The sequence below is a fragment of the Neoarius graeffei genome, chromosome 4, assembly GCF_027579695.1.
Source record: "Neoarius graeffei isolate fNeoGra1 chromosome 4, fNeoGra1.pri, whole genome shotgun sequence".
In the NCBI taxonomy this organism is placed as follows: domain Eukaryota; kingdom Metazoa; phylum Chordata; class Actinopteri; order Siluriformes; family Ariidae; genus Neoarius; species Neoarius graeffei.
The window spans coordinates 11,008,339-11,023,629 of record NC_083572.1 but is presented as its reverse complement, the minus strand read 5'-3'; the positions used below and the strand labels follow the sequence as shown (position 1 = coordinate 11,023,629).

The window sequence follows — 15,291 nt, the reverse complement described above, 5'->3', positions numbered from 1 at the left end:
ATGCCGCCCACACTTTCCTTATATTTTACTTATTTTGACTGAGAAATGTTTTATTGACAATTTTGATAACCCTTCACTTTTAATCCAGGTCTGTAGTGTGAAATGTTCTCGGCTGTGTTTTTGTTTAAAAATGTTTTCCAAATTGTAGCTGTGTTTAATTCATATCCAGAAAAATATATATTCCAATATAATATAATCAGCATAAACATTTTAAATAGATTCTATATTTTTGGTCCATCCATGACATATTACTAAAGTAGCCTATTTACTGTTGTTGATGTGGATCACTTGCTGTTAGCCAATTCACTTTCTCGTACCAGGAGAGCTGAAAGGAACAAGTATTATTCCCTACCTTTTTCACCAAGTCAATTTGAGGCGTTGGTCTACCCTCCTCTTTAATTTTAATTTTTTCCTCGAAAGGAAGACTGGCAAATGGCTTCGCCAAAATTAAATCAGCAATGCTTGGCATCCGTGCGCAGCTTTCTTGTTAGCTGACTAGCCCCCTCAAGTTCAAGTTCAGTCACTCAAATAAACGAAATTTCTGGAACTAAGATAGCAAACTTGACAACACTATATTTACACTTTATTTACAATGAAAATATATACAAACTAAAAAAGCTGGTAGAAACCGTATGTAATGAATGAAATCGAAATGTAAGCTGATCTCTTACAATACACCACAGCACTTGCGAATCCGCATGGGACTGAACTGAGATTCACCGCTGCCTGTCTATATTTGAAACGAGCTGTCAATCAAAGAAAATATCCAGCCGCTTTCACCAATCACCAGTCTCCTCGCGGAAAGCTTTGCCATGTCCCTCCCACTGTGAGGCTCGGAGTCCGTGGGCGGGCGTTTTCGCAGTATTTGTCCAATGACCGTCTTGCATTTTGATATTGAAAAGCGCATAGCTCCCAAATGCTATTGAAGTCCACTGAGGCTGGGAGTCCGTGGGACTCCGTGGGAGTCCGTGGGGCGGGCGTTTTCGCAGTATTTGTCCAATAATTGTCTTGCATTTTGAGATTGAAAAGCGCAGAGCTCCCAAATGCCATTGAAGTCCACTGAGGCTGGGAGTCCGTGGGACTCCGTGGGCAGGCGTTTTCGCAGTATTTGTCCAATAATTGTCTTGCATTTTGAGATTGAAAAGCGCAGATCTCCCAAATGCCATTGAAGTCCACTGAGGCTGGGAGTCCGTGAGACTCCGTGGGCGGGCGTTTTCGCAGTATTTGTCCAATAACCGTCTTGCATTTTGATATTAAAAAGCGCAGAGCTCCCAAATGCCATTGAAGTCCACTGAGGCTGGGAGTCCGTGGGAATCCGTGGGACTCCGTGGGTGGGCGTTTTCGCAGTATTTGTCCAATAATTGTCTTGCATTTTGAGATTGAAAAGCGCAGAGCTCCCAAATGCCATTGAAGTCCACTGAGGCTGGGAGTCCATGAGACTCCGTGGGCGGGCGTTTTCGCAGTATTTGTCCAATAACCGTCTTGCATTTTGATATTGAAAAGCGCAGAGCTCCCAAATGCCATTGAAGTCCACTGAGGCTGGGAGTCCGTGAGACTCCGTGGGACTCTGTGGGCGGGCGTTTTCGCAGTATTTGTCCAATAACCGTCTTGCATTTTGAGATTGAAAAGCGCAGAGCTCCCAAATGCCATTGAAGTCCACTGAGGCTGGGCTGCATCGCGCTGTCACGAGGGGGAAAAACTCACGCACACATTAGGCGAACTGGGGAAAGTTATAACGGAATGATTTCGAACTGTAGTTGGGTTGAGCACATATATTTCTATGATTCTGGATCTGAAATAGCAATGTTATAAGGTCGGCTATAACATAAGCCTAGCGCAATTCATCCTACACGATGTTCATCATTTTTAGAGGAGGCTGAGCCTCCCTCGTTGTCTTAGAGCAATCGCCCGTGCATCTGGGCCTTTTGCCTTTCTCAAGTAATCCAGTTTTGAAATTGCAGCAACAATTTGTCTCCAATTTTGGACTGATATTCTCATGTGGCTTACCGTAGCTGTACATTAACATTATCATCATTTAGCTACAGTATGCTCTGTCAGCTGGCAAAAGTGATGCTAGTTGGAGATGCTGTATGTATTTGATTTATGGCTGTCAAACTTCAGTAAGTTCAATGCATTGGAAAAAGTAGCTAGTTAGATCTAATCTACAGAATCCCATCGCACTCGAAAGTCAGTGCATACTAGCATTTATATAAGCTTCAAAAACTGTGCAGCCTTGCCAGGGTGAAAATCAATAATGTGGGTATGGGGGGGGGTTTGGTGTGTGTGGGGGGGCTGTGCCCCAGTAGAGCTTTATGTCTAGCAACGCCCCTGATACAAAGATTTTATTCCATTTTTTTTTTTTTTATCCCCCACCCAAATGAAATTTGGTGGGGGATACAGAAACGGGTTCCATCTGTCTGTCTGCCTGTATATCCGGTCACGTTTTCATTTCCGGGCCATATCTTTAAAACTACTGAAGACATCTTTATGAAACTTTGTATACATATCAAGCAACATGTGAACTGGTGCCTTTTGCCATTTTGGATTTTTGAAAAAAAAAAAAGGATTTATTTTTACATTTTTTACATAAAAAAATAGATTTTCACTTAGTTTCTAAGAGCAATGTTTGTTTCCAGAGCATACATCCAAAACTATTCATGATACAGATTTGAAACTTGGTATATGGTACATGTTAACAAAGTAATGTAGATGTGCCTTTTCATAATAAGAAATTAGAAATAAATAAATTTTTCATGTTTCCATGGAAACAATTTCAGACTTAGTCTCTCAGGTTAGTCTTAGCTGTAGGTTTTCTTTCCGGCGCAGAACTTGAAAACTATGAGCGGTATGGTCTTGAAAGTTGGTATATGTGTTGATTAAGTAATGTATATGTGCCCTTTGATACTAAGAAATGTGAGAAATTTTAATTTTTAGCTCACCTGGACCAAAGGTCTGGTGGGATTATGCCATGCTGAGGTCAGTGTAAAGTGGTAGGGTTGAAAAATGTGACAAATAATGTCTCGATACTTGGTGTATAGTTGGTATATAAGGCGGAAATATTGATAACTGTCTTCTTGGGTTTATTATTTTTTATTTATTTATTTATTTTTTACAGAATGACCTTGGAAGGAATTCCTTTGGGAGCCGATGGTTGTAAGATTAAAAGAACAGACCTGTGTACACATTTCATCCAACGTCATAATGCTTCAGTAAAGAACAACATACCGTAAAATGCCTGCGTACAGTGCAGAGCTGGCTTTGCCTGGTCTGAATTTCTAATTTTAACAGATTGGTGATTTACTCTGGGTGACTGAGAGGACACATTTAACTGTTTTTTTTTGTGTTTTTTTTTGCCTGTGCCATTAGCTCTCTGCCTCTGGCATGCGCTCTGTGTGCCATTAGGATAAACATGGCTGACCACTCTGCTTTAAACAGCTGCGAATAAGTGACATTAAGCCATTATGGGAATTATGGGCATTATGGCTGGCTTGGGCTCTCTGATCTGATAGATGGGATCTGGAAACTGCCGGCTGATCACCTCACAGACAAACACACACACACCATCCAAAGTTGATTCAGGTTCACTCTTTATTGTACTTTTCGAAATTGGCTGAAGTGATAATGCGTAGCGGATTTTCTGGGCTAGACGTCTCATCAGAGTATAACACTACGTTCAGACTGCAACCTGAAACGACCCATATCCGATTTGTTGTGAAATCCGATTTTTTTGTTAGGCCGTTCACATTACCAATTATATGAGACTTGTATGCGATCTCCAATATGAACGGAAAACGACCCAAAAGTGTCCCGCATGCGCAAATTGACACGTAATGAGCACATCTACGTAATACGTAAACACAAAAAAAGCGCACTCTTCATGTTAAATGATTTCTTTTTTTGTTTGTTTGTTTAATTATCTGGTTAGTGTTAAAGTGTGAGGTCTCATGTGTGTTTTTGTTTCTGAACTGAAATGAAAACGTGTAGCCTGGTAACGAGGGTTGACTCCTAAATGTCTCTCTAATTTCTATATAAGTGCACTACATGTTACTAGGAAGTAATGGATTTTTAAACTCTATATAGTGCACTCGAGCTTCAGTAGGCAGTCATTTGGGATACGGCCGCTGTATTACCAAACTCTTAATTCAGGCTTAATAATTTGCACATATTTATTTCGTCATATTAATAAACTTTTTCTACATTTTTATAAATATTTATTTAGATTGTTTATAGCCAGCTGAATTCTGCAACTTCTCTCAGCGCTGGCTCAAGGTGCAGAAACACCAGTGCAGTTTGCTATGGAGATGAGGCGAGACCTGGCGATGTGGTTTTTGTGGCGGCGGCGGAACTCGCACAATAATCTGATTAATGTGGGCAGCAGACTAATGAGACCGAAGGTGTCAAATTACTGGAAATTTCCAGAACAATCTTATAATCTTGTAATACAGGATGGTTTAAGTTATAAATCAGTTATAGAAACTGTTTTATTTAATCAGGCTAACAGATCAACATCCAGGTCCCGACCAAATCCACCATTAGCTTGATCAATTCTATAAAAGTCTATTTAAATTCTGAAAACTGTACAAATGTTGTTGTTTTCCACCAAAGAGGCGGGATTAGCCAACGCAGAATAGTGACGTTTGTCTCTTGTTGATGACGTGTAGGTCGCATGAATGCGACCTGTCCGGTCAGACTGCAGTCGCATGTGAAAATAACGGATATGCATCGGAATTAGGACCACATATCCAAGCGGCCTGGGTCGCATGTGAAAAAAATCAGATCTGTGTCGTTCAGATTGTCAATAACAAATCGGATACAGGTCGCATATGGGCAAAAAAATCGGATATGGGTCGTTTCAGGGTGCAGTCTGAACGTAGTCTAAGATGCATCATGGTAATTTCAGAAAAAAAAAAAATCTAAATTTGAAATTTAGACATAGGGTCCGTGCGATGATTAGTTATTAAATTATTATACTCGAATCAGGTGATGAACTTTCCTGGATCACATGCACGACATAAATCAATCTCCTTTGGATTCATAGTGCTACATCATAACACTATTATCAACAGTTTAATTTACTCCAGTGCCTCATTTATGTACTAAAGCTAGACAGCCTTTCAGATTTTTCAAGTGTAGATCATTAAAATAATTTCCTCTGACACCCAATTATTTTTGTTTAGTGGTCCGAAAGCTACTGAATTCAAATCACAGACTTCCACGTGGCCCTAAATTCTCTGCAATTTTTTCCTGCTTCACCATGACCCAATTCAAGATACTACAGTACTGTATGTCATGCATCACATGGTGGGCTTTTCCCGTTCGCACAAGGCATTGTGGGATACAAATTTGAAACAGGAGAGAAAAATGGAGGGCGTGAGTGTGCGAATGAAACGTGAAAGACCGACTACAGTAACGGAAAGAAAGCGAGAAGAGAATACGTTATGTTATATACGAAGGAAAGGAAACTAATAAATATCGGCGCTCAGCGAACACCTCGGTGTGATCAGCTGTTCGTTTAGTGACAGAATGATTCATTTCATTATTTTTAAGCCATTTTAGGGTCGATAGCATTTCTTTACATGCGTCTTAAGACTTTTGCATAGGACTGAATATGCCACCATTTTTATACCTCAGGGAAACAGGACATGGTTAAATTTTGAAAGACAAGTGTCAAAACTTCTGGAACACACTATATATTCTTGTGAGGAAATGCCATGATTTCGAAAAGGTTTTTGTTCGAACAAAGATAAATCATTTCGACTGTAGTTTGAGTGGAGAATTTGAAGGATTGTGTGTAATGTTTGTTTTGTACAATTCATTTTCCTGATTTGTATTGAGGAATTCATCAGCATGACGAGAAGGATCATAGTCATTGACGGCTGGTGATTATGAGCATTGTGATTAAACAATATCGGGGGGGAGAAGAATCAAGATGTTTTATAAAATCCCCAAATGTACAATGGGCATATTTATGGCAGAATAAGATAAACTTTATGGATACGTTTGTATAATTATGAACGTGTGTGTGTGTGCACACAGGTATGAGGATCCTGGTAAACCTGCTCCTGGACACTCTACCCATGCTGGGCAACGTACTCCTGCTCTGCTTCTTCGTCTTCTTCATCTTCGGCATCATCGGTGTGCAGCTGTGGGCGGGGCTTCTGCGCAACCGCTGCTATCCTGACAAAAATTTCACCCTGTAAGTCTGATCTTTCACCTCTGACCTGAGCTGTGCTGTCCTGCATCTTCATCATCATCATAACAAATAAAGACTGATGCATGCTTTCTGATTGGACATGATCTGCTATGATGAATGCTTTTTTTTTAACCTCTGATCCCTTCTGCATTTAATCTATCCAAGGGCTTGTTAAGTTTGAATTTTCTGAGTAGCTGAATTACTTTATGACATTCCACAAAAGGTTGGGATCAGCCAGATGCTTTGTATTTTGGCTGTATGATGGAATGATGAAGCAAAATATATATTTTTTTCCTGGTTGATGCTTCATCAGAAGCATTTTATTCCTTTTTTTTTAAATTAATTAGGATGTACCAATATGGTCCATAAAGGAATCGTTTTAATTTAGCAGTCAGCCTTTTAAGTGTTTCAAGGCCATTGTCCATTATTATTATTATTATTATTATTATTATTATGATTGAAATCATGCAACCTCCGAAGACTTTAGTTCATTATTAAGCTACCAGTTACAATGCATAGAAAATGCGTCACTGTTGTAGTCGAGTCACTAAACCTCGAGTCCCCAGTGTTCAAGTCCAAGTCATTCAAGAAAATTTCGAATGGAGTCCGAGAACAAGACTCCATCCGCACCATTTGACGGTGGCTGTTGCTGTCTTTATGTGAAAGCGTCTCTGCTACTGTGTTGGACTAACGTTCCTGCTCGACTGCCCCATTTTAGGCTACATCCACACGACAAAGGCAACGAGATGTTATTTAAAAAAATATCGCGTCCACATGGGCAACGATCAGTAAACTATCAGGTCCATATGGCAACGCAACGCTTGCTGAAAACGATGCAATACACATGCCACACCTCTAGGGGCGCTGTAAGACGGTCCCTTCGGAGACACCAGAACAATAGAAGAAGTAAGGACGCATGCGCATAAACTATTATGCGCGAGACTTCATATTAGCCACAAAGTCAGGAAAATCTGTTCGTAAAATTACATTATAATGACCAAATACAATGAAAAGTATTTTTCCAGTCTCACCTGTGAAAGGTAATCCCATGTGATCTCGTTTGGACGGCAAACCTGTTGGTACAGTTAAACGCAGCACATGAATGAGGCATCTTTATTCTCTGCTTTGACCCATCCAATATGGCGGCGAGGATGACGTATGATTCTACGCGGAAGGCGGCGTCTTTAATGGTCCGGAATAAATTGAATGCTACACGTTGATGGATTAATTTGTTCTTCTACGCCCTTTTTGAGGAATGTATTGTAGGACTTAAACCAACATCTGAAGAGGTGAGATCGCTCCTTTTTTTCCCTATTTTTGCTGGCGGGATTGACTCTGTCCTAAGGGCTATTCTCTCTCTCTCTCTCTCTCTCTCTCACTTTGCACCACTACACAATAAATATTCACAGTGAAAATATTTTGTAAGCGCGTTTCATGAACCAAGTTATAGGATTTGTTGACAACTCGCATCGAGTTCGTTACACTTCTACCCGGCGTGAAGCACTCACAGTCATGTGGTTGTGATGTCATCATAAACAAATCCGTTCTACTCATCCAGACGACTTCACAACGGCAACGTTACCAGATCTTTCCACTCTGGAACCCGTTCTCAAAAGATTGCGTTTTGGGGCACCCAAAACGCCGGTACCGTGTGGACACCAGGCCGAAACGATAAACAATTGTATCGGATTCACCTGAATCCGTTGCTGTGTGGACAGGGCCTTAGTTAATAGGCTCCAGATAAAAAGCTTGTTCATCACTCAGCAAGCCCCGCCCACTATCAACAGGGCAAATAACATGAGCGAGGGTTAACACTAGCTAGTTCATCGGTCAGCAAGCCCCGCCCACTATCAACAGAGCAATGAACATAGCGTGTCACTTTCTTCTCTGGGTGTGGCCTTGCCAAATGATGATTGAAGTTCGAGGTCGTCCCCGTCGTCTCCTCGATAGTTCTTCTACACATGGAACACACAGCAGTGCATTTTTTCCCACTGCACAAGAAGTCTGTATAAGCAAAGTGGACAATCCTAGAGGCGTTCTCTCCAGGCATTTTAGCGCCATTAACGTTAGTTTGTTCCTGAACATGATGTATGAACGGGTGAATGTGCAGTCTCTTGCACAAAATTGGTATGAAAATTAATGTAGATTTAAATATCTTATGCCAAATTATTATGGCACGTTACAAAAAATAAAGAAAAAATCAGAGTCCTCGTCTCTAATTTAGGAGTCCGAATGCAGTTAATGCACGAGTCCAAGTCCGAGTCATTAGTGCTTAAGTCATGAGTCCTTACAATTAGGGCAGGAATCGGACTCGAGTACGACAAGCCTGGAATGCGTGTAGATTTAAAAGAGAAAAGATGCGGTTCTACTGTAAGTTTCTTTTATTTTAATAACCGATGCAGTTTACACCATGGGTCATCAACTGGTGGAGCGTGTTCTTGATGTCCAGCCAACATTTCAGTGGATTAAATATTTCATTGGACTGAACCAACATCTTGAGAAGATACTCTCGAAGAATATAAACGGTTAAAAAATAGCTGTGTTCATGAAAGGTGGAACAGAAAAGCATTATTGTTGCATCCTGATGATGTCACAATCATTTGTCGCCAGGAGCCAAGGAAGGGATACTTTCTCTTTTCTCTGAGTTCATGTATTCCATGTGGAAGAAGGTAGATAGCACTTTTCTCCGAATGTTCCGCTATCCTGTGACGCAGCAGCTAGAAAAGATGCTTCCTTGCTTCTTGGTGGAAGAACATGTTTGTAGTTGTATGATATGGGAAAATTGGCTGGTGGATGGGACTTACATGTACCGCATCCATTGACACTCACTGGCCACTTCAGTAGGTACACCCCTCCACCTGCTGTTTTCTGCAGTTCTCTAATCAGCCGATCCCTTGACAGCAGCACAATGCATCAAATCATGCAGATACAAATTAAGAGCTTCAGTTAATGTTCACAATGTTCAAACATCAGAATGGGAAAAATTGTGATCTCACAGTGTGACGTTCTTTCACTGTGGCATGGGTGTTGGTTTGAGCCAGATGGACTGGTTTGAGTATTTCAGAAACTGCTGATCTCCTGGGGTTTTCACACACAACAGTATCTGGAGTTTATACAGAATGGTGCGAAAAACAAAAAACACTGAGTGAGTGAGCGACAGTTCTGTGGGTGGAAACAAATGCCTTGTTGATAAGAGACGTCAGAGGAAAATGGCCAGATTGGTTCGAGCTTTTTTTTTGCCAGGAAGGATATAGTAACTCCTATAATCACTCTTTACAACCGTGGTGAGCAGAAAAGCATCTCAGCATGTAACAGCAGAAGACCACATTGGGTTCTGCTCCTGCAGCCAAGAACAGGAATCTTAGACTCAAGAACAAGTTTGTATTAATGTGGCCGGTGAGTGTATGTAATTATTTCAAGAACTAAAATATCTCAATCTCAGTGGACCAGAGATTAACTGTAGAGCTAGCGACCTTAGCTTTGATTTGGGTGAGTATTCATAGACTTTCATAGATTTTTCATTTTACTAGCACATTGACTATATTGCTTTATAAAATCAATCAATGACAAAAAGATAACTGGATGAAGAAGTAGGCTATGCATGTGGTCACCCTGCATCAAATTCAAAATAGATACAGTGCTGTGCAAACATCTTAGGCACCTTATTTTTTTTCACATAAACTTTGTGATAGATTTCTGTTTTATGACTTCTACATGGGGCGGCACGGTGGTGTAGTGGTTAGCGCTGTCGCCTCACAGCAAGAAGGCCCGGGTTCGAGCCCCGTGGCCGGCGAGGGCCTTTCTGTGCGGAGTTTGCATGTTCTCCCTGTGGGTTTCCTCCGGGTGCTCCGGTTTCCCCCACAGTCCAAAGACATGCAGGTTAGGTTAACTGGTGACTCTAAATTGAGCGTAGGTGTGAATGTGAGTGTGAATGGTTGTCTGTGTCTATGTGTCAGCCCTGTGATGACCTGGCGACTTGTCCAGGGTGTACCCCGCCTTTCGCCCGTAGTCAGCTGGGATAGGCTCCAGCTTGCCTGCGACCCTGTAGAAGGATAAAGCGGCTAGAGATAATGAGATGAGGTGAGATGAGACTTCTACATGATCGAGTCAGGAAAAAAAAAACATTGTAGAGTTCCAAATGTTCGTTTTCCAGCACGAAATTAAATGTTACAGAAAAAAAAGTTTGTATCCGAGCAGCATATTCCATAAGAGAGCGCTTTTCAGATTAAAAAAGAAAACATAATGAAGGCTACTGGGTTTTGGTGCAAAATAAATTAGCGAGTGTGACAGTCAAAGTTTCGAGAAGAACTGTGGCTGGTTCTGCAAGATGCTCAGTAAAACCGACAGCTCATTTCCTTATAAAACTGCGCGCGCTCACTGTAGAGTAGAGTGGAGGAAAAAGCCCCCCTTAAGGAAAATTCAGTTTTTCTCCAAGTTGAAATGAACCATGTGTTTAGTTTTAATCATAGTTTTGACAACAGTGACGAACAATAATGCCACCTAAAGTTTGCCTAAAGTTAATACTTAATTTTTTTTTTAACAAAAACAAACATTGTGCCAAGGGGGCCTTTTACCCCCCCAGTGGGGTAAAAGGCCCCCTGAGGTGGGGCAATAGGCCCCCTCACTCAAAAAAAGCTGTTTGGATAGCAAAAGTGTTTACTTAAGCCTATAATGTGAAAGAAACAAGAAAATATCCCTGAATTAATGAATAGATGCATTATTTTATTATATTTCGCATTTTAATTTCAGTTTTTTTTATTTCAATTATTTTTAATATTAAGTTCAAATTACTTGCTTTACTCAACCAGGTAAGCGAGATGTTATTAAAAACTATGTATCTGCTATTCAGAAATGTATGAAATACAGTAATTATGATAAAAGGAAACGATGCCCCCTGGGGGCCATTTACCCCGCCATTAAGGGGGCGTTTTACCCCACAGACTACACTTTTACAAAAAAGGGTCTTACTTTCAAAATGTGATTCAACTTTTTATACCTAATGTATTTTTTTAATGTACTGACTTGTTTACTCATACCACATACACAGCTGTGATATCTGATGAAATAGAAGCTATCTAAATACAGTTTTACTGATATCTGAAAATTATATCACTTACCATGAAATTTGATTTCTCTCCGCTGCGTTGCTGATATGCGATCCACAGTGGATATTTGTATCTCCTCGTTGTCAAGCCAGTCCATAGCAACAATAGAAATGTAACTTTACGCCATCTGGTGGTTATTTTGGGTAAAACAGGCTGGGGGCGTATTACCCCACGGGGGCTTTTTCCCCCACTCTACTCTACCTGAGACTGTTAAAGGAAAGGGTCGTCTTACATCAAATATTGGCTTTTTCATTTATTATGGCGTACTGATTACTGTTTATAGTGTTAGCTGCTTATATCAACTTCATAAAGCAAGGACGTTTGTGAAATTGGACCTTTACTATTTTTTTTTTTTATAATTGGACCTTTCATATGTCAACTGATGCATAAATACATCGATATTTATACATTTTATACACTTTTTAACATCAGTAATAAACCTGTTCTGCCAAGCATTTAAACACACACACACCAAGTAAGTGAACTTCATTTAGTAACTGAAGGGGGAAAAGCATAGCATTATAAGAACTGAGCCTTGGTCCTGAGCTTCGAGTCCTTCAGCTCAGCCTCTTCATTTCTGTTCTCTCTAACATGACTGGAGAGCTCTCTTGGGAAATGGAAAGCATATTAAAAAAAAAAAAAAGACGAAGCATGCTCTCAGTTCTCAGTACCTTCAGGTATATTCTGCCGTATTCCAAAATGAGCATGATTTAAAGAAACACGCTTCACTAAAGTAAGATAAAAAAGGAGCAGAGAGGGAAAAATACACTTTATTACACTGGATTAAATATTATTCGAAATAAAATAATTTTGCACCTGGTTTCCTAAACACTGTTGAACGCTCAATTCTGATTGGTCAGAAGAGGCTGATTATTTCAACACCAGCACCTCTTATAGTACATACAGTACCTCTGTCTATGGTTTATACCAGGGCTTCTCAACCTTTTCTGCTTTAAGGCCCACCTATTCATACTTGTAATGAGTCGGGGCCCATTCAAAAAGATCCCCAGTTATTTTGGCTCTTCTATTCTATTAGAATCTAATAATCTATTGTAAAGTGTATTAATGGCATGCAACGTCACTCCCTGTTCCAGATGAGAGCCCAGGAATTAAATAAATGCAATAAAAATCACCTATATTTAATTGTAGGTATTGTATTTAAACGGTATGGATGTGCCAGAAGCAAACATAAAACCCTGCATGTCGGGCATTCTCAGTCAAAATGGATTAACGATCCAAAAGTAGAGTCTGGTCCATTAACACAAGAACTTATTGCCATGTTTGTGTTCAGCAAACAAGCAAGTTATTCAAACCAAGAAATACACTCAAAATAATAATAATAATAATAATAATAATAATAATAATAATAATTTAAATTTATATAGCGCCTTTCAAGAAACCCAAGGACGCTTTACAATAGTAGACAAAGAAAGAAAAAATATATATATATAATAAAAATATAATAAGAAAAAAAAAAAAAAGTAAAAAGTCCACCAAGTAGGGCTCAGGATGTAATTCCCGTGGTGTAGCAGCCACAGTCCCACCAAAAGGCGCACGAAAACAAGTCCCACATCTCCAGCACCGCCGCCGTGACGCCGTCAGCAACATCGCTCAGAACATCACGCCATGGATCCACAAAGCGAGCAGAGAAGCTCCGCCACGCAGAGCGCCGGCGTGTCCCAAACCACCTGCACAGTCACCGCGACACCACCAAGCAACATCGCTCGGAACATCACATCAAGCGTTAAAGCACAGAGCGCTGGACAACCATGATGAAAATGAGCAACGAGCTCACTGCAGTCCACAGCTGGGAGCGCAGGCATCACCCACAGCGAACCAAGGCCTGGAGGGAACCGACGCCCAAAACTAGGTCCGGAGCTACACCACCACCAGTGGAGAAAACACTCAAACAAACATCAAACTACACAAACACACAGAAAAAAAAATAGAAAAAGAAATAAAATAAAACAAAAAAATCTCCAGTGAGAAGCGGCAGCCAGAATGCGCACGACGTACTCTCAACCGGAAACGGAAACAAAAAAAAAAAGAAAGAAGTGGATTTAGAAACCACTCAATGGGATTAGATCTTTACCTGCTAACAAAGAAGGATTTGTCCTACGAGTTATAAAATTATCCATCTGTTGAGTTCCTCGACGTCTCAAACTACTGTACCTGGTGCTGCAGACATCGTTCTGATGGAAACCTGGAAGAACATGAAGGCAGACAACTATTTATCTGTGACTGGGTTAAAGATCTGGTGATCAGGACACTGCAAGAAAGACGGTGGTAGACAGATCTAAGTGCAGGAAGAGGCGTGATATTTGTAAAAATGAAAGCAAAACAGAAAGCAGAATAATAAAGCAGAGTATTTACCGTAAACAGCGTTTTGAACTTGGATCGAAACAAACATCTCATCTCATTATCTCTAGCCGCTTTATCCCGTTCTACAGAGTTGCAGGCAAGCTGGAGCCTATCCCAGCTGACTACGGGTGAAAGGCGGGGTACACCCTGGACAAGTCGCCAGGTCATCACAGGGCTGACACATAGACACAGACAACCATTCACACTCACATTCACACCTACGGTCAATTTAGAGTCACCAGTTAACCTAACCTACATGTCTTTGGACTGTGGGGGAAACCGGAGCACCCGGAGGAAACCCACACGGACAACATGCAAACTCCACACAGAAAGGCCCTCACCGGCCACGGGGCTCGAACCCAGACCTTCTTGCTGTGAGGCGACGGCGCTAACCAGTACACCACCGTGCCGCCCTGAAACAAGCATGACCATAATAATGATAATATTTTGCAAAGCCTCAATGAAAGCAGTGTCCGTGTCTGTGCGTGCTGATTGCGCTCAAATCAGTATCAGGTGTTTCTGTTCTCATCCTTTCGGTCACTCCTCAAAGCTCATGACCATAGGTGAGGGTTGGAACAAAGATTGACTGGTAAATCGAAAGCTTTGCCTTCTGACTCAGCTCCCTCTTCACCACGACGGACCAGTACAGCGCCCGCATTACTGCTGACGCTGCCCCAATCTGCTGTATACTGTAGACTCAGAAGTTCACAGTCTTTCGTGAACTTCTGATAAATGGAGAACTATCTGATATTGACTGCTTGGATTCAGGAAATGAAGCAAATGGGACCAGGAGTAAGGGAGTGAAGTGAGTAAAAGATGTTGTTTTATTGGCTTCAGAGAGGGACAATGACAATGGTGAGGTTCCACACATGCCAGAAAAATCTGAGGTAGCAGCTGAGGTTGAAGTAGAAGACCGTGTAGGGACAGAGGAGCATGAGGATCTGACTGTTACCAGGAAGGAAGAGATTAAATTGTGTTGTAGGCCATTCACGACCATCCTGGATCTCCATTTCAAAATGAATGTTGTGGTCAAATGTCTTGTGAGAATGGGGAAAAAAACAGTGGGGATGAAACGTGGAAGGCCCAGCATGTTTCCTGAGCCAGTTCACGTCCATCAGCCCAAACAAGATCAGGATATAAGGCCCCACCTGAAGTACACTTTGACATGATGGACCACATGCCGCATTATGATGACAAGAAAGAAGCTACCAGATACAAGAGGCTCTATGGGGGGGGGCGTCTTTTGTGACAAATGCAACATTCACCTGTGCTTTGTACCAAACCGAAATTGTTTCAAAGCAGCTCATCAAAAATGAGTTAATGAATAACACACACACATCCTTTTCCAAATTTTTAGTTCATATCTTATCATTTGATGACATGATTAGGAAAAAAATATGGCAATTTGTTCTGAAGGTTTGTTGATATTTTATGTTCATTTAGTCGTGGTGCCCATTGTAATGGACCTGAAAAACAAAGAATATCAACACGAGTTGGCAAAAAAAAAAATGTATATATATATATCCGGTCCGGGTTCGAGCCCCGTGGCCGGCGAGGGCCTTTCTGTGTGGAGTTTGCATGTTCTCCCCGTGTCCGCGTAGGTTTCCTCTGGGTGCTCCGGTTTCCCCCACA

At 41.1% G+C, this 15,291-nt stretch overlaps 1 protein-coding gene across 1 annotated transcript in view; it reads left to right on the top strand.

The window, feature by feature from the left end:
* Nucleotides 1-15,291, top strand: part of cacna1ia (calcium voltage-gated channel subunit alpha1 Ia) — a 431,086-nt gene that overhangs the window by 193,974 nt on the left and 221,821 nt on the right. The window contains exon 5 of the mRNA XM_060918817.1: nt 6,037-6,196. Coding sequence (XP_060774800.1) covers nt 6,037-6,196 — 160 coding nt within the window. The remainder of the gene's footprint in view (nt 1-6,036; nt 6,197-15,291) is intronic.